Source organism: Carcharhinus amblyrhynchos, chromosome 3 (assembly GCF_965287045.1).
Source record: "Carcharhinus amblyrhynchos chromosome 3, sCarAmb.v2.hapA, whole genome shotgun sequence".
NCBI classification, from domain to species: Eukaryota; Metazoa; Chordata; class Chondrichthyes; order Carcharhiniformes; family Carcharhinidae; genus Carcharhinus; species Carcharhinus amblyrhynchos.
The window spans coordinates 120,859,226-120,884,532 of record NC_137326.1 but is presented as its reverse complement, the minus strand read 5'-3'; the positions used below and the strand labels follow the sequence as shown (position 1 = coordinate 120,884,532).

The window sequence follows — 25,307 nt, the reverse complement described above, 5'->3', positions numbered from 1 at the left end:
GAGCAGGGCCAGGCAGAGCCCATGAGACAATGCAGCCTGGCATCCTGGCAGTGGCAAGGGATGAGGCCTTGGGGGAGGGGGGAGCAGAGCCTGAGGGGGTTGAGCCTGATGAAGTACAGCCTAACTGGGGGGGAGGTCCACTGGAGGGGAGAGAAGGGGAATTCTGCAGGGGGCGGGGGAGGGGGGATGTTTGATCATGGGGGTGGCGATCAGTGACAGATATTTTTGTTCATCATTTGTATTTTTGAGATTGGACAGCTGTTTCTCAGGATTTGGGAAACTTGTCTGCCAAACCAAGGTGATGCTTCCACTTTGGCCACCATCCATTGTTGGACATTCACTCCAGCCCTCTGAGGATAACCTACATGTTTCTGACAACTGCTGCCTCTCTTTCCCATCCCCCCCACCCCAATGACCTCCCCTACCCCCAACCCAAAAGCTACCCCACAGAAGCTTCCAATCTCCCCACCAACCCAGGTTGGACCCCCAAGGTTGTGAATGTAGCTCAATTCATCGCGCAAACCAGCCTGCATCCATTGATTCTGTCTACACTTCCTACTGCCTTGGCAAAGCAGCCAGTGTAATTTAGGATCCCATGCATCCTTGACATTCTCTCTTCCACCTACTTCCATTGGGAAAAAGATACAAAAGCCTGAGGTCATGTACCAACTGACTCAAAAACAGCTTCTTCCCTGCTGCTTTCAGACTTTTGAATGGACTTACCTTGCATTAAGTTGATCTTCCTCCACATCCTAGCTATGACTGTAACAGTACATTCTGCACTCTCTCATTTCCTTCTCTATAAACAATATTCTTTGTCTGTACAGCACGCAAGAAACAATACTTTTCACTGTATGTTAATACATGTGACAATAATCAAATCAAATCAATGCTTGGGATCCCAGGATGGGCTCCACCCCAGAATGGGCTTATCTTGTCTAATGACCTCCCCCTGATTTAACACACTCATGCTTTTTGTCGCTCTCCAGGTAAGTTACAATTCCTTACAATTTCACCTCACTGACCAGGATATAATCAGCCTAGACTGATCAAATAAACCTTTATTTTCCTTGCCCATTGTAAAGGCCCATCACAAATATGTTTGGGCTGCCTTAGCTGTGCTCTTGGTTGTTGGGACTCAAACTACATTGAAATGTCCACAATTTAAAATTAGTGGTCGTTTAATTGACTCAAAGGAGCCACAAGGCTGGCTGGTACATGACATAAAACTACGTCCCAGAGGAATGTGACCTGCTCCCCAGCAATGTGACCCTATAAATAGGAATAGCTTTGCTTTGAATTATTTTCAGCAGTTCTACACAAAACCATAACCTTGTTAATGTGTGACTAAAATTTACTTCAGCAACCTTTACTTACAACCTTTTAACATGGAACATGGTGCATACTTTTAAATTTAAATAATCATCCCACAGGAATATTCTTACATATTATGATGTTTAAGACAAAAGGAAGGGGACAAAAAGGAGATATGGGGGTGAGATGGAAAAGGAGCATGGGTTACCATCAGCAAAGCACTGTTAGACTTCTGGGCTTAAAGTACACCACTTGCCCTTTGGAGTCCTAAGTTTGGCAACATTATTGGACCTGTCAGATTTGATCCCACAAGATAATAATTACTGGTATTGGACAGTTGTTCTGGAACGGAATAATAAATTGTCAGTATATTAGTACATAGCATTAAGCCATCAGTTCTGTGGGCATAAGAGTAAGACTTTTCCTGAATTCCTTATGATGGACAGATCAATGCTTAAAGAAACAAGGAAGAAATTGGATTTTGCTCTTCATTACAATTTTCTGAAGGTCCTGATCAAGGGAATTGAGCTTGAGAATTGAATAAAGGCAAGCAACATGCTAATATTTAAAACTTGATGAGATGCAAACCTGGAGTTTATAAATTAACCAGCCCGACATTTGTACTAGGAATACTGTTAGAGTATTATATAACAATGTTACAAATAATTATCTGAAGAACGCAAAGGCCATAAGATATGGTCTGCATGGTTTTGGACTTGATAGATGCCTCATTCATTTACTGGAATTCTTTAGGGAGTAGCTAAACAAAGGTTGAAGACCACACACTGTAGGGCAAAGCAGATATCACTTATCTGAATTTTTAGAAGTCAGTTCATGATATTTTCCATTTAACACTTTTTAAATTCATTCTTGGGACATGGGCATTGCTGGCTGGCCAGCATTTATTGCCCATCCCTAGTTGCTTGAGGGCAGTTGAGAGTCAACCACATTGCTGTGGCTCTGGATCACTTATAGACAAAAACAGGTAAGGACAGCAGATTTCCTTCCCTAAAGGATATTAGTGAACCAGATGGGATTTTTTTGACAATCAACAATGGGTTTCATAGTCATCGGGAGATTCTTAATTCCACTATCTGCCGTGGCAGGATTCAAACCCAGGTCCCTAGAATATTTAGAGAAGGTGGAATTCAAGAGAAATTAGACAGACAGAAAGTTAGCTTAGAAATCACAAACAGTAAGTAAGGTAAAAGCTTTGTCGCATTGACACTGAGGGTGGGATTTTCTGGCCACACTCGCCTCGAGACTGAAACTCCTGCCCGAGGTCAATGGGTCTTTGCTGGCCTTGACAAGGGTCCAGAGGAGGTTATAAATTAACCAGCCCGACATTTCTACTTGGAATACTGTTAGAGTATGATCCCTGGAATGAAGAACTTGTTGTATGAGGAATGGTTGAGGACTCTGGGTCTGTACTTGTTGGAGTTCAGAAGGACGAGGGGGGAATTTTATTGAAACGTGCAGGATACTGCGAGGATAAAGTGGACATGAAGATGTTTCCACTAGTAGATCCAGAGGGCACAACCTCAGGCTAAAGGGACAATCTTTTAAAACAGAGATGAAGAGGAATTTCTTCAACCAGAGAGTGGTGAATCTATGGAGTTCTTTGCCGCAGAAGGCTGTGGAGTGTCTTTAAGACACTCAGTAACCTTATTGAGATAGATAGGTTCTTGAATAATGAGGGGATCAGGGGTTGTGGGGAAAAGGCAGGAGAATGGGGATGAGAAAAATATCAGCTGCGATTGAATGGTAAGCAGACTTGATGGGCCGAGTGGCCTAATTCTGCTCCTATGTCTAATGGCCTTATGTCCCAACGATTCCCATGGTGGGCGGCATGGGAAAATTCTGGTCAGAGACTTGGATTACTGTAAGAGGTCTATTCCAAGTCCCCAGATGTTCATGCCATTAAGATATTATTTGGTGGAGAGCACTCGTTTGACCAAAAATGTTGCTGATGACTTACATTGGGTGTAAACCAGTTTTGGAATTAGATCATTTGAAGCTCCATCAATATGAGAATATTAAGGATTGCTCCATTTATTCTTATGGAGGAGATTCATAGAACATAGAACATTACAGTGCAGTACAGGCCCTTTGGCCCTCGAAGTTGCACCAACCAGTGGAACCAATCTAATGACCCTCTAACCTAAACTATTCCAATGTTATCCATATGCCTATCCACTGACCATCTGAACGCCCTTGAAGTTGGCGAGTCCACAACTGCTTCCATGCCCTTACTACCCTCTGAGTAAAGATCCTACCTCTGACATCTGTCCTATAATTACCACCCCTCAATTTAAAGCTATGTCCCCTCGTGTTAGCCATCACCATCCGAGGAAAAAGGCTCTCATTGTCCACCCTATCCAATCCTTTGATCATCTTGTATGCCTCAATTAGGTCACCTCTTAACCTTCTTCTCTCTATCGAAAATAGAACATAGAACATAGAACACTACAGCACAAACAGGCCCTTCGGCCCACGAGTTGCGCCGATCACATCAACACCTACCAACCTACAGACCTATCTATAACCCTCAATCTCATTAAACCCCGTATACTCATCCAGAAGTCTTTTAAAAGACCCCAGCGAGTTCGCCTCCACCACCACTGACGGCAGCCGATTCCATTCACTCACCACCCACTGAGTGAAAAACTTACCCCTAACATCACTTCTGAACTTCCCTCCTTGCACCTTAAATCTGTGTCCTCTCGTAGCAACCATTTCAACCCGGGGAAATAGCCTCTGAGAGTCCACCCTATCTATTCCTCTCAACATTTTGTAAACTTCTATCAGGTCGCCTCTCAACCTTCGTCTCTCCAGGGAAAAGAGTCCCAGCTCCCTCAACCTAACTTCATAAGGCATGCCTCCCAGTCCAGGCAACATCCTTGTAAATCTCCTCTGTACCCTCTCAATAGCTTCTACATCTTTCCTATAGAAATAACCTCAAGTCCCTCAGCCTTTCCTCATAAGACCTTCCTACTATACCAGGCAACATCCTGGTAAACCTCCTCTGCACCCTTTCCAATGCATCCACATCTTTCTTATAATGCGGCGACCAGAACAGTACGCAATACTCCAAGTGCGGCCGCACCTGAGTTTTATACAGTTACTACATGATCTCGCAGCTCCGAAATTCAATCCCTCTACCAATAAAAGCTAACACACCATACGCCTTCTTAACAATCTTATCAAAGGTGCCAACTTTCAGGGATCTATGCGCACGTACACCGAGATCTCTCTGCTCGTCGACACTACCAAGAGTCCTTCCATTAGCCCTATATTCTGTACTCCTGTTACTCTTACCAAAGTGAATCACCTCACACTTTTCCGCATTAAACTCCATTTTCCACCTCTCGGCCCAGCTCTGCAGCTTATCTATGTCCCTCTGCAAACTGTAACATCCATCCTCACTGTCTACAACTCTTCCGACTTTGGTGTCATCAGCAAATTTACTAACCCATCCTTCTACACCCTCATCTAGGTCATTTATAAAAATGAGAAACAGATCCCTGAGGCACACCACTAGTAACTGAACTCCAGGTTGAATATTTCCCATCAAACACCACCCTCTGTCTTCTATCAGTTAGCCAATTCCTGATCCAAGCTGCTAAATCACCCTCAATCCCATGCATCTGCATTTTCTGCAGTAGCCTACCATGGGGAACCTTATCAAACGCTTTGCTAAAATCCATGTACATCACGTCAACTGCCTTACCCTTATCCACCTCTTTGGTCACCTTCTCAAAGAACCTGATAAGGTTTGTGAGGCATGACCTACCCTTCACAAAACTGTGTTGACTATCCTTAATCAATTTATTTCTCTCTCGATGATTATAAATCCTATCCCTTATAATTCTTTCCAAACTTTGCCCACAACAGAAGTAAGGCTCACCGGTCTATAATTCACAGGATGGTCTCTACTCCCCTTCTTGAACAAGGGGACAACATTTGCTGTCCTCCAGTCTTCTGGCACTATACCTCTAGCCGATGACGACATGAAGATCAAAGCCAAAGGCTCTGCAATCTCCTCCCTAGCCTCCCAGGGAATCCTAGGACAAATCCCATCTGGTCCAGGGGACTTATCTATTTTCATACTTTCAAGAATTGCTAACACCTCCTCCTTATGTACCTTAATCCCATCTAGTCTAAAAGCCTGTATCTCAGTATTCTCCTCGACTACATTGACTTTTTCCTGTTTCCATATTTCACTTCTAACATGGCTTTGAAAGCAACATTAAAACAAACATCGTAATGCAGAAAATGTAGCACTTGTCAGCCTCTCTTTCCTCCTTTCTGAACACAGCTTGAATATTCAGGTAATATATTTCAGGCAATTTTAGGTAAAACAGTATTGGAAGCCTTCCTAACTAAGCAGATAGAATCTATTGAAGACGTGAAAATAATGAAGAGCAAAGTACCAACATAAAGATAAACAATTTTTATTGACTGTCGTGTATGCCCACATCTGTTACGCTTCAATATGTAGACAAAATTATATTTCCTGCTGCTCTTTCTGATCTTGATAGCCCATCAGGAGCTGAGGATTTACAAACTGTTGCCAATTACTGAAACTCCTAACATGATTTTAGAATATGCTTATTGCATCTTGAGGATTGACTTTAAAGGGAAGGCCAAGTTTAAACATGACCCTTTCTGAACTGCTGAGCATCACGCAGTGTAGTCTTAATGTGTTGGAGGTCTTATGGTACAGTGGGAAGCATCCCTGCCTCTGAGCCAGAAGCGCTGGGTTCGAGTTCCACCACAAGACTTGATGACCAAGGAAGGTGCATTCATTACACGGTTAAACAGGTTGAGTGTGTCAACGTACTTCCAACTGGCTTGCAGTAAGAGAGGGAGAGACTCCTGGTCAGCTACACTAGATGTGGAGTGGCATTCCTCAAGCTATAAACCTCTGATGACATACTAGTGACCTGTTTCTATTGACACTATCTATGGAAACAGATGAAAGTCTGCCTCAGTGCACTACCAGATTCAGGAAGAGAATTGGAAAGGGGAATTAGGGATACTTATGGGTTTTTGATAAGAGAGGGGATTAAGGGTTATGGGGAGAGGGCGGGAATGTGGAACTGAGCCACGACAGATCAGCCATGATCTTATTGAATGGCGGGGCAGGCTCGAAGGGCTAGATGGCCTACTCCTGCTCCTATTTCTTATGTTCTTATGTTCTTATGCTACTGGGACTTGATGATTTCAGTTATAAGGGGAGGCTGGATAGACTGGGACTTGTTTCTCTGGAGTGTAGGAGGCTGAAGGATGATCTTATAGAAGTCCACAAAGTAATGAGGGGCACAGAGCATCTAGATAGTCAACATCTTTTTCCCAAAGGTAGGGGAGTCTAAGCTAGAGGGCATAGCTTTAAGGTGAGAGGGAAGAGATACAAAAGTGTCCAGAGGAGCAATTTTTTTCACAGAGTGGTGAATGTCTGGAACAAGCTGCCATAGGTAGTAATAGAGGCAGATACAATTTTGTCTTTTAAAAAGTGTTTAGACAGTTACTTGGGTAAGATGGGTATAGAGGGATATGAGCCAAATGTGGGCAATTGTGACTAGCTTTGTGGTTGAAAACAAAGGGGCAGCACGGACAAGTTGGGCCGAAGGGCCTGTTTCCATGCCGTAAACCTCTATGGCTCTATACTCCTCGTCAGAGAATTGTTAGTATTTTGAAATGAGAAAAATATACTTGTCATGAATTCATTTTATCTAAAAACTTTCAATTGATTTAGCATAGATGGAAAATAGGGAAAGAAAAAGAAAGATTTGTGTTGATATATAACCTGAGGATGTCCAAAAGTCTTTTACAGCCAATGAAGTACTATAGAACATCTCCATTTGGCCCATTGAGTCTGCACTGACTCTCCGAAAGAGAACCTTAGATAGGCCCACCCGCTGCTCTATCCTTGTAACTGCATTTACCACAGCTAATCAACCTAACCTATACAAATTTGGACTGTGGGAGCAAACCCAGTAAAAATTCTGACAACACCAGGTTTTAGTCCAACCGATTTGTTTGATAGTAAACTCACTAGCTTTCGAGGTTACCCCCTTCATTCACCTGACGAAGGGGGTAACCTCGAAAGCTGGTGAGTTTAAGAACATAAGAACATAAGAACATAAGAAATAGGAGCAGGAGTAGGCCATCTAGCCCTTCGAGCCTGCCCCGCCATTCAATAAGATCATGGCTGATCTGTCGTGGCTCAGTTCCACTTTCCCGCCCTCTCCCCATAACCCTTAATCCCTTCTCTTATCAAAAACCCATCAACCCGCTTCTTAAAAATATTTAGCGAGGCAGCCTCCACCACTTCAACGGGCAGAGAATTCCAGAGATTCACCACCCTTTGAGTGAAGAAGTTCCTCCTCAACTCCGTTCTAAACCGCCTCCCCTTTATCTTGAGGCTGTGCCCCCTAGTCCTACTGTCTTTTTTACTTTTTTAGTTTACTATCAAATAAATCGGTTGGACTTAAACCTGGTGTTGTCAGACTTTTTACTGTGTTTACCCCAGTCCAACGCTGGCATATCCACATCATGACTACTATCGACGGAGCGAACCCACACAGACCTGGGGAGAATATGCAAACTCCACATGAATAGTCACTTAAAGCTAGAATTGAACACAGTCCTTGGCACTGTGAGGCAGCACTACTAACCACTGTGCCACCGTGCTGCCCATACTTTTCAAGTGTAGTCACTGTTTAGCATAAAAACTTTGTAGCTGATCTGTGCATGGCCACAGTCCACAAACAGCAAGAATTCTGTTGGTTCTGTCCAAAAGATGAATGGATTATTTTATGAAATGCAAAAGGTTGAATGACATATACCAAGCGGCAATAAAAATGAGACACATTAAAAGGGAATAGATAAATAATTCACCAGTTCAAAATTAAGTTACCACAGTCTGACCAATTCTAAAATAGTGTCCCTATCTTTGGCCTTGGCAGAAGCTCTAGATTCTGAATATATCTGCATGAGCTGATCATTGCCATATTTACACTGAAAGCATATGATAAAGTTAAAGATAATCATGAGGAATATAGAATATGTTGTTGGGAAGATAGTAAGGCTAAAAAGGGATATGAAAGGCACCCTAGACTATTGAAAACCAGAAAGGAGGGAGCAGAAGCTTTGACTACATCTTTTCAATCCTTAGACATATGAATGTTGTAACTGGATGACAGATTTGTCAACGTAATGAAGAAGAATGATAAACTGAGTAACTAACGCAGTTCATATTTCAGATGCAGATAAATTCTTTAGAATTCATAATTCGAGATAAAGTTATTGAACATTTAGCAACGCATGGGTTCATCAGTACAGAATTGTTAAAAGTAAGTCATGTTTGACAGACTTAATTGAGGTTTTTGAAAAAATGGCTGATTGGAAAGATAAAGGGAATGCTGTTTGTGGAATTTCAGAAGGCATCCGATAAGATACCTTGCAAGGGGCATGCTAGACAAGTCCAGGTTTTCTCCCTGGCAAGTAGTAGTATCAAAATCGCTCTTGTGGAGATCATATGGCATAGATTGTCTGGGATAACACTGAACATGGTGACTGAGTTGTGAGTCGAGACTGACACTGCTTGAGACTATTTCCACTTGAAAGAAGTGGGGGGTGGTGGGGGTGGATTTCCCATTCTTTTCTGGCAAGTTGGGCAATGGGAGTGGAAAATATTGCGAGAGGCCCAAATTGTGATTCATGTTGACGTTAAAGCACAGTGGGATTGTCCCAATAACACCCCCCACTCCCCAGCCCCCAGTGACGTAATGGGAATCCTGATATTCAACTTCGGGAATGTCATTATAATACATTTGCACATCATTGCACACCAGAAGGTGAAGCCACCTGAGATCAGAAGTGAGCCAAGGTGGATACAGAACTGGCTTGGTCACTGAAGACAGAAGATAGCAGTGGAAGGGTGCATTTCTGAATGGAGGGCTGTGACAAGTGGCATTCTTCAGGGGTTGGTGCTGGGGCCTTTGCTGTTTGTAATATATATAAATGATTTGGAAGAAAATGTAACTGGTCCAATTAATAAGTTTGCAGACAATACAAAGGTTGGCGGATTTGCCGATAGTGATGAAGACCATAGAGGATACAGGAGGATATAGATCGGTTGGAGACTTGGGCAGAGAGATGGCAGATGGAGTTTAATCCGTCAAATGTGAAGTAATGCATTTTGGTCTAATACAGATAGGAAATATACAGTGAATGGCAGAAGCCTTAAGAGTATTGATAGACAGAGGGACCTGGGTGTACAGGTACACAGGTCATTGAAAGCGGTAATGCAAGTGGAGAAGATAGTCAAGAAGGCATGCTTGCCTTCATCGGCCAGGGCATTGAGGTTAAAAATTGACAAGTCATGTTGCAGCTTTATAGAACCTTAGTTAGGCTGCACTTGGAATATAGTGTTCAATTCTGGTTGCTACACTACCAGAAGGATGTGGAGGCTTTGGAGAGGATGCAGAAAAGATTTACCAGGATGTTGCCTGGTATGGAGGGCATTAGCTATGAGGAGATGTTGGAGAAACTTTGTTTGTTCTTACTGGAATGACGGAAGTTGAGGGGCGACTTGATAGAAGTCTACAAGATTATGAGGGGCAATGGACAGAGTGGATAGTCAGAAGCTTTTTCGTAGGGTGGAAGAGTCAATTACTAGGGGGGCATTGGTTTAAGGTGCGAGGGGTAAGGTTTAAAGGAGATGTACGAAGCAAGTTTTTTACACAGAGGGTGATGGGTGCCTGGAACTCGCTGCTGGAGGAGGTAGTTGAAGCAGATACGATAATGACATTTAAGGAGCGTCTTGACAAAGACATGAATAGGATGGGAATAGAGGGGAAGGGTCCCCGGAAGGTAGGGGGTTTTAGTTACATCAGGCAGCATGGCGGTGCAGGCTTGGAGGGCCTGTTCTTGTGCTGAAATTTTCTCTGTTCTAAATTCATTATCAGGCATCTATACTTCAGTCACTTGATTTGATTTATTATTGTCATATGTATTGAGCTACAGTGAAAAAAAAATGTTTGTTACACACTACACAGACAAAACATATTATTTATAGAGTACATAGGGGAGAAAGAAAGCATAGGGTGCAAAATAGAGTGTTGCAGTTACAGATTGGGTGAAGAGAAAGACCAGCTTAATATATGATAGAACCATTCAAATGTCTGTTTTTGAAGAAGAAGCTGTTTTTGAGTCATCTGGTATGTATTTTTAGACTTTTGTATCCTTTTTCCAATGGAAGAAGATGGAAGAAAGTATGTCTGGGATGCATGGGGTCCTTGATTACGCTGGCTGCTTGCCCAAGGCAGTGGGAAGTGTAGACCGAATTCACAGATGGGGGGCTGGTTTGCATGGTGGACTGAGCTACGTTTACAATGCTTTGTAGTTTCTTGTGGTCTTGGATAGAGCAGGAGCCATACCAAGTTATGATACAACCAGAAAGGATGCCTTCTATGGTGCGTATGTATAGATTGGTGAGAGTTGTAGCAGATCTGCTGAATTTCCTTAGCCTCCTGAGAAAGTAGAGGCATTGGTGAGCTTTCTTAAGCATAGCGTCGGCAAGGAGGGACCAGGACGGGTTATTGGTGACCTGAAACATTTCCATTTCATCCACTTCAATTTGGGGGATGAAGTTTAGCAATGGATTTTATTCAAACAGCACTTCTAACTCTGGAAAGCAAAAGGGTCTTCAGGACTAGCTGAAGCCTGTAACTTAGAAAGATTTAGCTCACTCTTAGAGGCTCTGGACTCTGTGTACTGAAACTTTGATGTCCAAAGGAGATTCTACAGAGCCTTCTGCTGTAGTAGAATCTCTGCCTTCTCCAGGCTCTTTGCGGTAAATAGGAATATAACCCCCCCATCACCCCTCACCACCACCACCAACACCCCCCCCCCAAACTGTATGAAAATTCATTCATATCAGCATGAAGGCGGACCGGCATGGATTAGGACTGGTCTCCCACATCATGCATCTGGCAGACAAATCTCCTAGAGGAGCTCAGGTCTGTGCATTGCTCAGGAGAAGAGAGTCATGCCGGATACTACCTAGTCTATGTCCCAGGCAGTGCTAGGGGTCCATGACATTGTGGAGTCCATGCCTTGAAGTTTTCGTTTGCTATATTCCCAGTAATATGACGGACAAAGCCACTGTTGATGCTGGCAAGTTCTGTGCAACTTTTCTCATCACTGTCACACTCTGGAAGGCATTTTTTAAATAATGGCTGCATGGGTCAACTATCTACTGACGTATTCAGCAGTTTACTTTATGAATAGTGAGGTGTTCAAATTCAACACAGGTTTGCTTTTTTACAAATCAGATAGTGATGATGTTTCCAAGAGGCTAAGTAATTTTATTAATAACTTTTTAAAAATTTTTTTTTTCTTTTTTGAACTTGGAGGACACGTTTTGAGGCTCAAAGTTGGGAAACCCATGTTTAGCGATGGTTTCATTCAAACAGTTCTTCTGACTCTGGATAAGTAAAAGGGGTTTTCAGGACTAGCGGAAACCTGTAGCTTAAAAGATTTAGCTCACCCTTGCAGGCTCCGGACTCTGCCTACTGAAACTGAACTTCCAACGGAGGTTCTACGGAGCCTTCTGCTGTAGTAGAATCTCTGCCTTCAGCTTCCAGGCTCTTTGCTCTGGAGCTTTCTCCAGTGGATTTTCTCAGCATTTTTTTGAAGTTGAGGGTTTTCATCCAAATTGACATCATGTTTAGATGGTGTCAGTTGCAGAATGTATCTGGTTAAGAAGTCTTCACAACCTTCTATATGGTAACAGCAAGTCTTTATTAATCATTTGTAAGTTTGAATATATATACAGTAAAGGGTCCAGGCAAGGAGCTAGCTCCATGTCCAGAGTCATAACATGTCTCTGTTCAACACCATTACTGACCCTAGATGAAGTTCATGTTGACTCTTGCATCTCTGTGTGGGTAGTAGACACTGAGGCTCATCAGGGGGAGAGAGTGGCTAAATCTAAGGGTCAGGGACAAAAGGGGGCTGCTGGGAGGAGGAAGGGGGGTGAGGAGCGGAGGCCTCAGCCTCTTAATCTGCATAACAGGTTTGAGGTTCTTGCTTCCAGTCTGGAAGAGGACGAGGCAGGTGAGGTTGGTGAGCAAACTGCACACGGTACAGTGATGCAGCAGGACATAGGCAAAGAGAAGGGGAAAAGGAACGTAGTAGTGATTGGAGATAGTGGGGTGAAGAGTATTGACACTGTCCTTTGTCACAATGACAAAGTGCACAGAAGGGTGTGTTGTCTGCCTGGTGCTCGGGTACAGGATGTCGCAGCTGGGCTGCAGAGGAACCTGGAGTGGGAGGGTGAGAACCCGGTCGTTGTAGTACATGTGGGTGCCGGCGACGTAGGCAAAGTGCGGACTGAGGATCTGGGGAGGGAGTATGAGAAGCTGGGAATGGAATTAAAAAGTAGAACCGACAAGGTGGTCGTCTCTGGGCTACTGCCTGAACTGAGTGCAGACGGGCGTAGGGTTGACAGGATAAAGGAAGTGAATGGGTGGCTCAGGGATTGGTGTGGGAGGAATGGGTTCGAATTTATGGGGCATTGGCACCAGTATTGGGGTAGGTGGGACTTGTTCGGGCGGGATGGGGTTGGTCTGAATCGTGCTGGGACCAGAGTGTTGGCGAATCGAGTAAAGCGGACTGTAGACAGGGCTTTAAACTAATTAGTGGGGGGGAGGGTGCGAGGGTAGGTGACGCTACGAGGTCTAAAGTTAAGGATAGGGTACAGGTAAGGGAAGAGGCCGAGGATGTCCCAATTGGTGGCGTTACGGCAAATAGGGTCCAGGTGAAGGCTGGGATGAAAGCGCTTTATCTGAATGCACGAAGCATTCGGAATAAAGTGGATGAGCTGGTGGCGCAGATCGACACAAATGGATACGATCTGGTGGCCATTACAGAGACGTGGCTGCAAGGTGACAGGGAGATGAATGTACAGGGCTATCAAGTGTTTAGGAAGGATAGGCAGGAGGAAAGAGGGGGTGGCGTAGCTCTGCTGATTAAGGATAGTATCAAGGTGGTAGCAAGGGATGATATCGGAGCCAAAGAGCAGAACGTGGAATCGTTGTGGGTGGAGATTAGGAACAGCAAAGGGAGGAAGACGCTGGTGGGTGTCGTCTATAGGCCCCCGAATAATGACCTGGAGGTGGGGCGGGCTGTTAACACGCAAATAAGTGCGGCGTGCAGGAATGGGACGGCAGTAGTTATGGGAGATTTCAATCTTCATATTGATTGGTCGACCCATGTTGGACGAGGTGGGCTCGAGGAGGAGTTCTTGGAATGCTGCCGGGATAATTTCCTTGAACAGTGTGTGTTGGAGCCGACGAGGGAGTGAGCTATCTTGGATCTGGTGCTATGTAATGAGGCGGGTAGAATTAGGGACCTTGCGGTGAAGGATCCTCTTGGAGAGAGTGATCATTGTATGGTGGAGTTTCTGGTGCAGATGGTGGAGGAGAAAGTGGGTTCCCGGACACGCGTCCTTTGTTTGAATAGAGGGGAGTATGCTAGGATGAGAGAAGAATTGGCGAATGTGGACTGGGGGAGTGCGTTGGAAGGTAGGTCTGCTGAGGAGCAGTGGAGGATCTTTAAGGAGATCTTTCTTGGTGCTCAGCAGAAATTTATTCCGATGGTTAAAAGACAATAGGAAGAGAGGTAATAAGCCGTGGATAACGAAGGAGGTGAAGGAAAGTGTTAAATTAAAAGCGGAGGAATTTAGAGTAGTTAAGAGCAGTGGGCGAGAAGAGGATTGGGAAAGGTTTAAATGTCAACAAAGATTGACAAAGAAGTTGATAAAGGAGGGTAGGAGAAGCTATGAGGCTGGGCTAGCACTTAATATAAAAAAGGATAGCAAGAGTTTTTATAAATATATAAAAAGGAAGAGGCTGGCTAGGGTGAACGTTGGTCCTTTAGAGGATGAGAAAGGGGAGCTAGTGGTAGGGGATGGGGATATGACAAAGGTCTTGAACAACTTTTTTGTTTCTGTCTTCACGGAGGAGGACGTGAATAATTTGCCGGGTGTTAGCGATGGAAAGGTGGTAGGAATGGAGGGTCTTAATGACATTACTGTTACTAGAGAGGTGGTGCTCGACAGACTGGAGGGGCTGATTGTGGACAAGTCCCCAGGACTGGATGGAATGCATCCGAGGGTTCTGAAAGAAATGGCGGAGGTTATAGTGGATGCCTTGGTGGTTATTTTCCAGACGTCGCTGGATTCCGGGGAGGTGCCGGAAGATTGGAAAACGGCTAATGTTACGCCGTTGTTTAAGAAGAGTGCCAGGCAAAAGGTGGGGAATTATAGGCCGGTTAGTTTAATGTCTGTGGTAGGTAAAATGTTAGAATCCGTCATTAAGGAGGAAATTGCGAGGCATCTTGAAGGGAATTGCTTGATAGGGCGGACGCAACACGGTTTCATTAAAGGGAAGTCGTGTCTGACAAATTTACTGGAGTTCTATGACGATGTGTCTAGGGCAGTGGATAGAGGAGAGCCGGTGGATGTGGTCTTTCTGGATTTTCAGAAGGCGTTTGACAAGGTACCTCACAAGAGGTTATTGCAGAAGGTCAGGGGACATGGAGTTGGGGGTAGGGTGTTAGCGTGGATAGAGGATTGGTTGTCAAATAGGAGGCAGAGAGTGGGTGTCAATGGGTGCTATTCGGATTGGCGGTTGGTGACTAGTGGGGTGCCCCAGGGGTCGGTGCTGGGGCCTCAGCTATTTATCATTTATATAGATGATCTGGAGGAGGGAACTGAGTGCAGGGTGTCGAAATTTGCTGATGACACCAAGATTGGGGGAAAGGCAAATTGTGCGGAGGGTGTGGAGAGTCTGCAGAAGGATCTAGATAGGCTGGGCGAATGGGCCAGGAAATGGCAAATGGAATTTAATGTTGGCAAGTGTGAGGTGGTCCACTTTGGTAGGAAGAATGGTAGGAAGGACTATTACTTACGTGGCGAAAAACTGCAGCAGGCGACGGTGCAGAGGGACCTCGGGGTCCTTGTGCATGAGTCGCAAAAACCCAGCTTGCAGGTGCAGCAGGTGGTCAGGAAGGCGAATGGGATGCTGGCCTTCATAGCGAGGGGGATTGAATATAAAAGTAGGGAGGTCTTGCTGCAGCTGTATAGGGCATTGGTGAGGCCGCAGCTGGAGTACTGTGTGCAGTTTTGGGCGCCGCACCTGCGCAAGGATATTTTGGCCCTGGAGGGAGTGCAGAGGAGGTTTACTAGGCTGATACCAGAGTTGAGGGGATTGAGCTATGAGGAGAGGCTGAATAAACTAGGCTTGTACTCGTTAGAGTTTAGAAGAATGAGGGGAGATCTCATTGAGACGTATAAGATGATGAATGGGATGGATAGGATAGAGGTGGAGAGACTCTTCCCGCTCAAAAAAGACAGTAGGACTAGGGGGCACAGCCTCAAGATAAAGGGGAGGCGGTTTAGAACGGAGTTGAGGAGGAACTTCTTCACTCAAAGGGTGGTGAATCTCTGGAATTCTCTGCCCGTTGAAGTGGTGGAGGCTACCTCACTAAATATTTTTAAGAAGCGGGTTGATGGGTTCTTGATAAGAGAGGGGATTAAGGGTTATGGGGAGAGGGCGGGAAAGTGGAACTGAGCCACAACAGATCAGCCATGATCTTATTGAATGGCGGGGCAGGCTCGAAGGGCTAGATGGCCTACTCCTGCTCCTATTTCTTATGTTCTTATGTTCTTAGTACCATACTCAGTCCCACAATAACCGCACGTGTCAGACCCCTGTATTAGACTAACCAACCTGATGGACCGTGGGGCTGGGTGGAAAGAGGGGGAGGGGAGGGCAAGGACTTGACCTTCAGCTTTGACCCACAACCACAAGCAATGCTAAGGCAAGAAAAGTAGGTATGTGTGAACTCCACAATAAGAGGAGGTAATGCACAGGCAGGAATGATAAAAAGAGAGACTGTGTGAAATGGGATTATAAAATGTTGCATGGCAGAAACAGACAAATTGGTCATGAATCTTCTCTGGTATTATTCTCAATACAAGACATCTGTTCCAAACATAGTCATTTGCTCATTCTCCTCATCCTCTAGTATTCACCTTCTTCAAGCAACTAATGCCCCTTAAGTATTAAGGCCATCATCAGATCAACTTATAGAAAGGTGGAGTAGGCTCAATGGGCCAAATGGTGTATTCCTGCTCTTGTTTCTTTTGATGTTGTGACCTTATGCCTTAGCTTTACTTCACCATCACCAGTCTCAACATCTCCATGGTCTATAAATAATCAGATTGCTTGTCCAACATCTAGTATTGAATAAGCATAAATTTTGTTCAGTTAAATATTGAGAAGATCTAATCAGCTGCCTTTGGATCCTGTGACAAACTTCATTCCCTAGCCACTGACATCATTCGTCTCCCTAGCAGCTGTCTGTGGCTGAACCAGACTGTTTACAACCTCAGAGTCCTATCTGACTCTAAGATAAGCTTTTAACTACCTATCTGTATCATCATTAAGACTGCCAATTCCATCTCAGTAACATTGTCTGACTCTGTCTTTACCTCAGCTCATCTATTGCTGAGAACCTGTCCCCTATCTGTCTCGCCTCTGGACCTGATTATTTCAATCTCTACCTAGACAACCTCCCATGTCTTCCCTTTGTAAACCTGTCATCCAATATTCTATGGCTCATTTCCCAACGCATAGAGTCATAGACGTTTACAGCCTGGAAACAGGTCCTTCGACCCAACTTGTCAATGCCGCCCTTATTTTTTCTTAAAACCCCTAAGCTAATCCCAATTGCTTGCATTTGGCCTATATCCCTCTATACCCATATTTTTAAAAGATAAAATTGTAACCGTCTCTACTAGTACCACTGGCAGCTTGTTCCAGACACTCACCATCCATGTGTGAAAAAATTGTCCCTCTGGACACTTTTGTATCTCTCCCCTCTCATCCTAAACCTATGCCCTCTAGTTTTAGACTCCCCTACCTTTGGGAAAAGAAATTGACTATCTACTTTGTCTACGCCTCTCATTATTTTATAGATCTCTATAAGGTCACCCTCAGCCTCCTAAGCTGCAGAGAAAAAGTCCCAGTCTATTCAGCCTCTCCTTATAACTCAATCCATCAAGTCCAGGTAGCATCCTAGTAAATCTTTTCTGCACTCTTTCTGGTTTAATAATATCCTTTCTATAATAGGGTGACCAGAATTGCAGACAGTATTCCAAGTGTGGCCTTACCAACGTCTTGTACAGCTTCAACAAAATGTCCCAACTCCTGTATTCAATGTTCTGATCGATGAAACCAAGCATGCCAAATGTCTACTTCACCACCCTGTCCACCTGTGACTCCACTTTCAAGGAGCTATGAACATGTACCCCTAGGTCTCTTTGTTCTGTTACTCTCGCCAATGCCCTACCATTAACTGTGAAAGTACTGCCCTGGTTCAAGCTATGAAAATGCATTACCTCGCATTTGTCTAATTAAACTCCATCTGCCATTCGTCAGCCCACTGGCCCAATTGATCAAGATCCCGCTGCAGTTGAAAATAACTTTCCTCACTGTCCACCATGCGACCAATCTTGGTGTCATCTGCAAATTTACTAACCATGCCCCCTATATTCTCATCCAAATTATTAATATAAATGACAAATAACAGTGGGCCCAGCACTGATCCCTGAGGCACACTGCTGGTCACAACTCTCTACAATCACCCTCTGGCTTCTGTCAAGAAGCCAATTTTGTATCCTGACCATTGATCCCATGAGATTTAACGTTATGTAACAACCTACCATGTGGTACCTTGTCAAAGGCCTTGCTAAAGTCCATGTAGACAACATCAACTGCACTGCCCTCATCTACCTTCTTGGTTACCCCTTCAAAAAACTCAATTAAATTTATGAGACATGATTTTCCACTCACAAAGCCATGCTGACTGTCCCTAATCTGTCCTTGCACCTCTAAGTGCCGGTAGATCCTATCTCTCAAGATACCTTCCAACAATTTACCCACCACAGATGTGAGGCTTACTGGCCTGTATTCCCAAAATTTTCCATGCAGCCCTTTTTAAACAAAGGCACAACATTTGCCACTCTCCAGTCTTCAGTCATCTCACCTGTGACTATTGATGATTCAAATATCTCGGCTAGGGGACCCACAATTTCCTCCCTAGCTTCCCATGATGTCCTGGGATATACCTCATCAGGTCCTGCAGATTTAACTCCCCTGGTTAAGAACCATTTAAAATTCTCACTGTTCTTTTCAAATCCCTCTATGACCTCATCCCTCCCTTTCTTTCTAATCTAGCCTGCCCAAAATCTTCCCAAAATATATGTGTTCCTCTCATTCTAGCCTCATGAGTATCCCGGATTTTACTTGCTCTACTGTTTACTGGCTGTGCCTTCAGCTGCCAAGTGCCTAGGCACTGGAATTTCCACCTTAAACCTCTGCCTTGCTACCACCCTTTCCTACTTTGAAGATGTTCCTTAAAACCTATCCCTTTGGCCAAATCCTTATATCTTCTCATGAGACTTGGTGTCAGATTTTGATCTATTATGCTGCTGTGATGCACCTTGTGATGTTTTATTACATCAAATTCCACCCAGTGTCTTCAATCATTTTTTGGTCTATATGTCAACTCGGGCAGAAAAGGCAGTGTGTAACCCGCCAACTCCACTACCAACTTTCCCCCCCATATATTTTTTGATACTTAGGCAAAAAAAATCTTGGAGGAGGGTCCCATAATGTCTCACTGGTTGGGTGAGTTCTGAATGTGCCTGTCCCGCTAACAACATTGGCTTTCAAAGATGCCCAACCTTAAAAACAAACCCCCCCACCAAGAACATGGGAATCCCCCAACAGAAGTCCACAATGGAACCTCCTCTCCCAGGAGTGCTGGGGGCAGTGCCTGGGCACTGTCAGCTTACTGCGTGGGCATGATTCTTTCCCTGCCCCCGCCCCGGGGATGGTTCACCAGGTCTCCGTTCGGGAAAAACTGTTGTAAACCCTTCCAATATGACATCACGCCGGGGGGGGAAGGGGGGGGGGAGAGAATCCGAAGGTAGGGGTAAGATACAGTGGGGAAGCCTGCTGATGATGTGTAACTATATGGTAATGGAGTTTCTGGTCTTTCATGGCAGTAACCACATTAAGGCATGGATGAGTGGACAGGGAAAATGGGAATAGGAAATCATAGAACATAGAACATAGAACATTACAGCGCAGAACAGGCCCTTCGGCCCACGATGTTGCGCCGACCAGCTTTTAAAAAAAAACACTAACCCACTAATCTAAACCAATCCCATTTCGTCCATAAACCTATCCACAGATCTCTTAAACGCCCCCAAACTAGGCGCATTTACAACTGCAGCTGGCAGGGCATTCCAGTCCCTCACCACCCTCTGGGTAAAGAACCTACCCCTGACATCAGTCCTATAACTACCCCCCCTTAATTTAAAGCCGTGCCCCCTCGTGCTAGCTTTCTCCATCCTAGGAAAAAGGCTATCACTATCCACCCTGTCTAAACCTCTAATCATCTTATATGTTTCAATAAGGTCCCCTCTTAGCCGCCTTCTTTCCAGCGAAAACAACCCCAAATCTCTCAGTCTCTCCTCATAGGATCTCCCCTCCATACCAGGCAACATCCTGGTAAACCTCCTCTGCACCCTCTCCAAAGCCTCTACATCCTTCCTGTAATGTGGGGACCAGAACTGCACACAATACTCCAAGTGCGGCCGCACCAGAGTTGTGTACAGTTGCATCATGACGCTGCGACTCCTAAATTCAATCCCCCTACCAATAAACGCCAAGACACCGTATGCCTTCTTAACAACCTTATCTACTTGATTCCCAACTTTCAGGGATCTATGTACACATACACCTAGATCCCTCTGCTCCTCCACACTATTCAAAGTCCTCCCGTTAGCCCTATACTCAACACATCTGTTATTCCTACCGAAATGAATTACCTCACACTTCTCCACATTAAACTCCATCCGCCACCTCGCGGCCCAGCTCTGCAACCTTTCTAAGTCACCCTGCAAACTATGACACCCTTCCTCACAATCTACCACACCTCCGACTTTGGTGTCATCAGCAAACTTACTAATCCACCCAACTATACCCTCATCCAGATCATTAATAAAAATTACAAACAGCAGTGGCCCCAAAACAGACCCCTGAGGCACACCACTCGTAACCGAACTCCATGACGAATATTTACCATCAACCACCACCCTCTGTCTCCTATCTGCTAGCCAATTCCTGATCCAATTACCTAGATCACCCCCAATCCCATACATCTGCATTTTCTGCAGAAGCCTACCATGGTGAACCTTATCAAACGCCTTACTAAAATCCATATACACCACGTCAACTGCCTTACCCCTATCCACCTCTTTGGTCACTTTCTCAAAGAACTCGATAAGGTTAGTAAGGCACGACCTACCCGCTACAAAACCATGCTGACTGTCTCTAATCAATTCATTACTCTCCAAATAACTATAAATCCTGTCTCTAATAATCCTTTCCAAAACCTTACCCACCACAGAAGTAAGACTCACCGGTCTATAATTCCCAGGGAAGTCTCTGCTCCCCTTCTTAAACAATGGGACAACATTTGCTGTCCTCCAATCTTCCGGTACTATACCAGAGACCAACGACGACCTGAAGATCAGAGCCAGAGGCTCTGCAATCACCTCTCTTGCCTCCCAGAGAATCCTAGGGTAAATCCCATCCGGACCAGGGGACTTATCTATTTTCAAACCCTCTAGAATATCCAGCACATCCCCCGTATCAACTGCAATACTATCTATTTTACACCCCTGCACCCCAGCCAGCCTAAAAGCCATTTGGGGATTCCCATTGGATTCTCCATCCATAGTGGCTTGCCTGGTTACTGAAAAAGGGGTGGAGAATCCTGGCCGCTACAGTTGTTGCTTTTGGATGGGGAGGTGATGGCCTTGTGATGTTATCGCTACTATTAATCCAGAAACTCAGCTAATGCTCTGGGGACTGGGGTTCAAATCCCGCCACGGCAGCTGGTGGAACTTGAATTTAATTTAAACAAAATCGGGAATTAAGAATTTACTGATGACCATGAAACCATAGTCGATTGTCAGAAAAACCCACCTGGTTCACTAATGTCCTTTAGGGAAGGAAATCTGCCATCCTTACCTGGTCTGGCCTGCATGTGACTCCGGAGCCACAGCAATGTGGTTGACTCTCAACTGCCCTCGGGCAACTAGGGATGGGCAATAAATGCTGGCCAGTCAGCGACGCCCATGTCCCACAGATGAATAACGAAAAGAAAACGTGTTGGGTCATAGCTTCAAAATTGATATTGTGATATTGATGCAATTAGTGTCACTGAGGAACAAGACCAAAAGCAGCAATAATTATTTTTGTGACTGTCAGTGTGATGATGTTCTCTGAATGTATTTCTGTCAGTGGAAGCTTTTGCACTGACAGTACCATTTGGAGGTGTTGCTAGCAGTAACTCAAGCTATCTTCAGTACCTGGAACTCTGCAACTTTGTGATTAGCTGATGGAAGCATTTCCTCTTCCCTGCCATGCTGGCACTAAAAACACAAGCAACCCTAATGCTGCCGGATCAGGATCGCTTAGATTTTTCTACAAGGAGATAGATAAAACTTTGCTTCACAGAGCAAGACACTGTACTTTAAGCATTTGCAAACATTCTCCACTCTGAACTGCGTCTATTCAGTACCCATCAGGAATTTAGTTTGGGAACTTGCAGCCAGCTCCCTGCTTGCAGAACACAAGCAGGTATTTCCTGTGCATCGCACACGAGCCCCAAATTCAACCCCTTCCCTAACCGCAGCTCATAGACGACAGAATGGGAACAGCAGGGTGGTAATCGCCAGACCCATGCTGCACAACCACCCAATGCCATTTTAACCTCTTGAGTTTTGGGTTGCATGTGAAGTCCCCATCTCATGTAAAGCGCACTTCATTAAAGATCCAAAAGTCTTTGATGTTGTTATTTAGCTCCAGGCAACATTTTAACCTGCAAACTGAAAGTATTGTGAACTGTGAGAAGAAAATGTTCAATGTTCGAAGGAGAGAGACAGGTTGTTGGATGAGTGGACAAGTGGCATTTGAAATTTAATGCAGAGAAATGTGAATTGATTCATTTTGGTCGGAAAAGAGTGCTGAGAAAATATAAACTAAAGGGTACAATTCTAAAGTGGGGTGCAGGAACAAAGGGACCTGTGCATAAATCACTGAATGTGGCAGGATGGATTGAGAGCGTGGTAAATAAAATATCAATCTGATTAGGCGTGGCACAGTGGTTCATACTACTGCCTTACTGTGCTAGGGATCCAGGTTCAATTATGGCCTTGGGTGATTGTGTGGAGTTTGCACATTCTCCCCGTGTGTGCGTTGGTTTCCTTTGAGTGCTCTGGTTTCCTCCCACAATCCAAAGATGTGTAAGTTATGTTGATTGCCATGATAACTTGCCCCTTAGTGTTAAGGGGATTAGCAGGGTGGATTATGTGGGTGGGATTGTTGTTGGTGCAGGCTCGATAGGTTGATTGGCCTCCTTCTGCACTGCAGGGGTTCTATGATTCTATGATGTAGAATTCTGGGCTTTCTAAACAGAACCACAGAGTACAAAAGCAAGGAAGTAGCATCACAACTGTAAAAGACACTAGTTCAGTGTCAACCAGAGCATTGTGTCAGTTCTGAGAACCACACTTTCAGAATGACACGAAGGCACTGGGGAGAGTGCAGAAAAAGTCCACAAGAATGGCTCCAGAGATGAGGAACTTTAGTTTTGTAGATAGATTGGAGAAATTGGAACTTCAATGTCTAACATGGCTCCATAAGGAAACCTCGCATTTCATCTGCCCTAGGCTTCTCATGATCTCTTTGGCCACCTGCTTTTTGAATTATTTTGCCGGGATTCATTCCCACTGGACCATGACTGCGTTTGTCCTTTCTGATGATTCCTGGATTAAGAACATCCTCAATTTATCTTGCTATTTGACTCAGGTGTTTACTAATTGTTGCTTTGTTGATATTTTCTGCATCTTATCGGCCTCTCATCCTTGATTTTCCTGTTTCAGGGTCAGATTGGCTACACGGGTCCCTGTGACGGAAGAGATTGCTCAGTTTGCCAGTGCTTTCCAGCAAAAGGAGCCCAGGTAGGTGAACAGTTCCACAAAGGTAAATGCAGTATTTTCTGTTTTTTGACTTGGTATATGTGTATAGCTAACTAGGACATTGTATACTACCCCACACTCATTCATTACTCATATCGCAGAAGTTGTGATTTACTAATTCCTCTCCTCAATTTTGAGAATTTGTTCCAAATGAAGGGCAGGATTTTCCAGCCCTTTTCACTGGTGGGATCTTCCAGTGCTGTCAAAGGTGACCCCTGTGGACAGGTTCTCTGGCAGCGGGAAGGGCAAACCACGCAAGACGTCCTCGACTTTGGCGGGACTGGAAGATTCCGCTGCTGGCCAATGGTGAGCTGACTCTAGCATTGGAAAACACACCACACGTGGGCTGGATTTGGGAATCTTGGTAATATTTAACCATTGCTTTTGATTTACTTCACCTTTTCCTGTCATTCTTTTCAACTTTGGTGGTGTCCTGCGTTATGGTTGTCATCCTCCTTCACTTTTGATCTCTCAATACAAATATATAATTTGTTATTATTTGAAAGGGGTTCTGCAGGCAATTTTATTTTCTGGATTACTGACTGAGATGGTAGGAAGTGGAGAATATGGTTTTCCTTTTGTGGCTGCCATCTTAAACCTAGTTACAAAAATCTGGACCTGCATCCTCCTCCCCAAAACAAAAACGCTCAGTCCCTTTTTTAATACCCATCTATAGAGGTTACCACCCCACGTAAATATAGAAACTAGAAGGAGCTTAGGCCATTCAGCCCTTTGAGCCTGTTCGGCCATTCATTATGATCATGGTTGATCATTGAATTCAATATTCTTATTCCCTCCCCTTTCCCCCGCCATATCCCTTGATTCCCTTTAGCCCCAAGAGCAATATCTAATTTATTCTTGAAATCAGACAACGTTTTGGCCTCAATTACTTTTCTGTAGTAGTGAATTCCCATGGATTCACCGTCCTTTGGGTAAAGAGATTTCTCCTCACCTCAGCCTTCAAAGGTTTACCCCTTATCTTCAAACTGTGACCGTTAGTTCTGGACTCCCCCACCATCAGGAACAATCTTTCTGAACCTACCCTGTCTAACCTTGTTAGAATTTTATAAGTTTCTGTGAGATCCCCTATCACTCTTCTAAACTCCAGTGAATGTAATCCTAACTGACTTAGTCTCTCCTCAGATGACGGACCTGCCATCCCAGGAATCAGCCTGGTAAACCTTCACTGTCATCCCTTTTTGCAAGGACATTCTTCCTCAGATAAAGACACCAAAACTGCACACGCTACTCACCAACGCTCTATAAAATTGCAGTAAAACATCCCTATTCCTATACTCCAATCCTATGAAGTCAACACACTATTTGTCTAAATCTTATGATTGATGCACGGTCAGTCCCTTTTGTCTCCCTGTATTACAATAATGGATGTATCTGAGATGTGTTACCGAGTGCACATAATTGAGAAGGATGGATGATCACGTAAAAAGCAAGGAAAAATACATGGTGGTTTATAACCATCAGATTCAATTACACTCTCAGAATTACTCCATGGATTTATTACTATATATGTAATATTGTAGAGTCGGCTTTCTCAGTGTGGATGACAACTCTTTGTGCATTCGTTTCAGTGATGTTGTTGGTGTTCATCGAAGAGGGTGAATTATTGTGATCACATCTCGACAACAGACTGTAATTGACTTGTGGGATTTTTTTTTGCCTGTTGTCTTGTGATGGAATGAGATGGTAGATACAGCAAGCTCTGACATGCTGCTGGAGTCACTTAGTGAGCTAAAATCTCCACTGAGAGGATTTGAGAATCTTGGGAATATTTAACCAC

At 44.4% G+C, this 25,307-nt stretch overlaps 1 protein-coding gene across 1 annotated transcript in view; it reads left to right on the top strand.

The window, feature by feature from the left end:
- The window catches only part of LOC145341258 (uncharacterized), a 183,085-nt gene that overhangs the window by 29,723 nt on the left and 128,055 nt on the right, over window positions 1-25,307 (top strand). Inside the window, exon 4 of the mRNA XM_080186185.1 lies at window positions 23,414-23,491. Coding sequence (XP_080042311.1) covers window positions 23,414-23,491 — 78 coding nt within the window. The remainder of the gene's footprint in view (window positions 1-23,413; window positions 23,492-25,307) is intronic.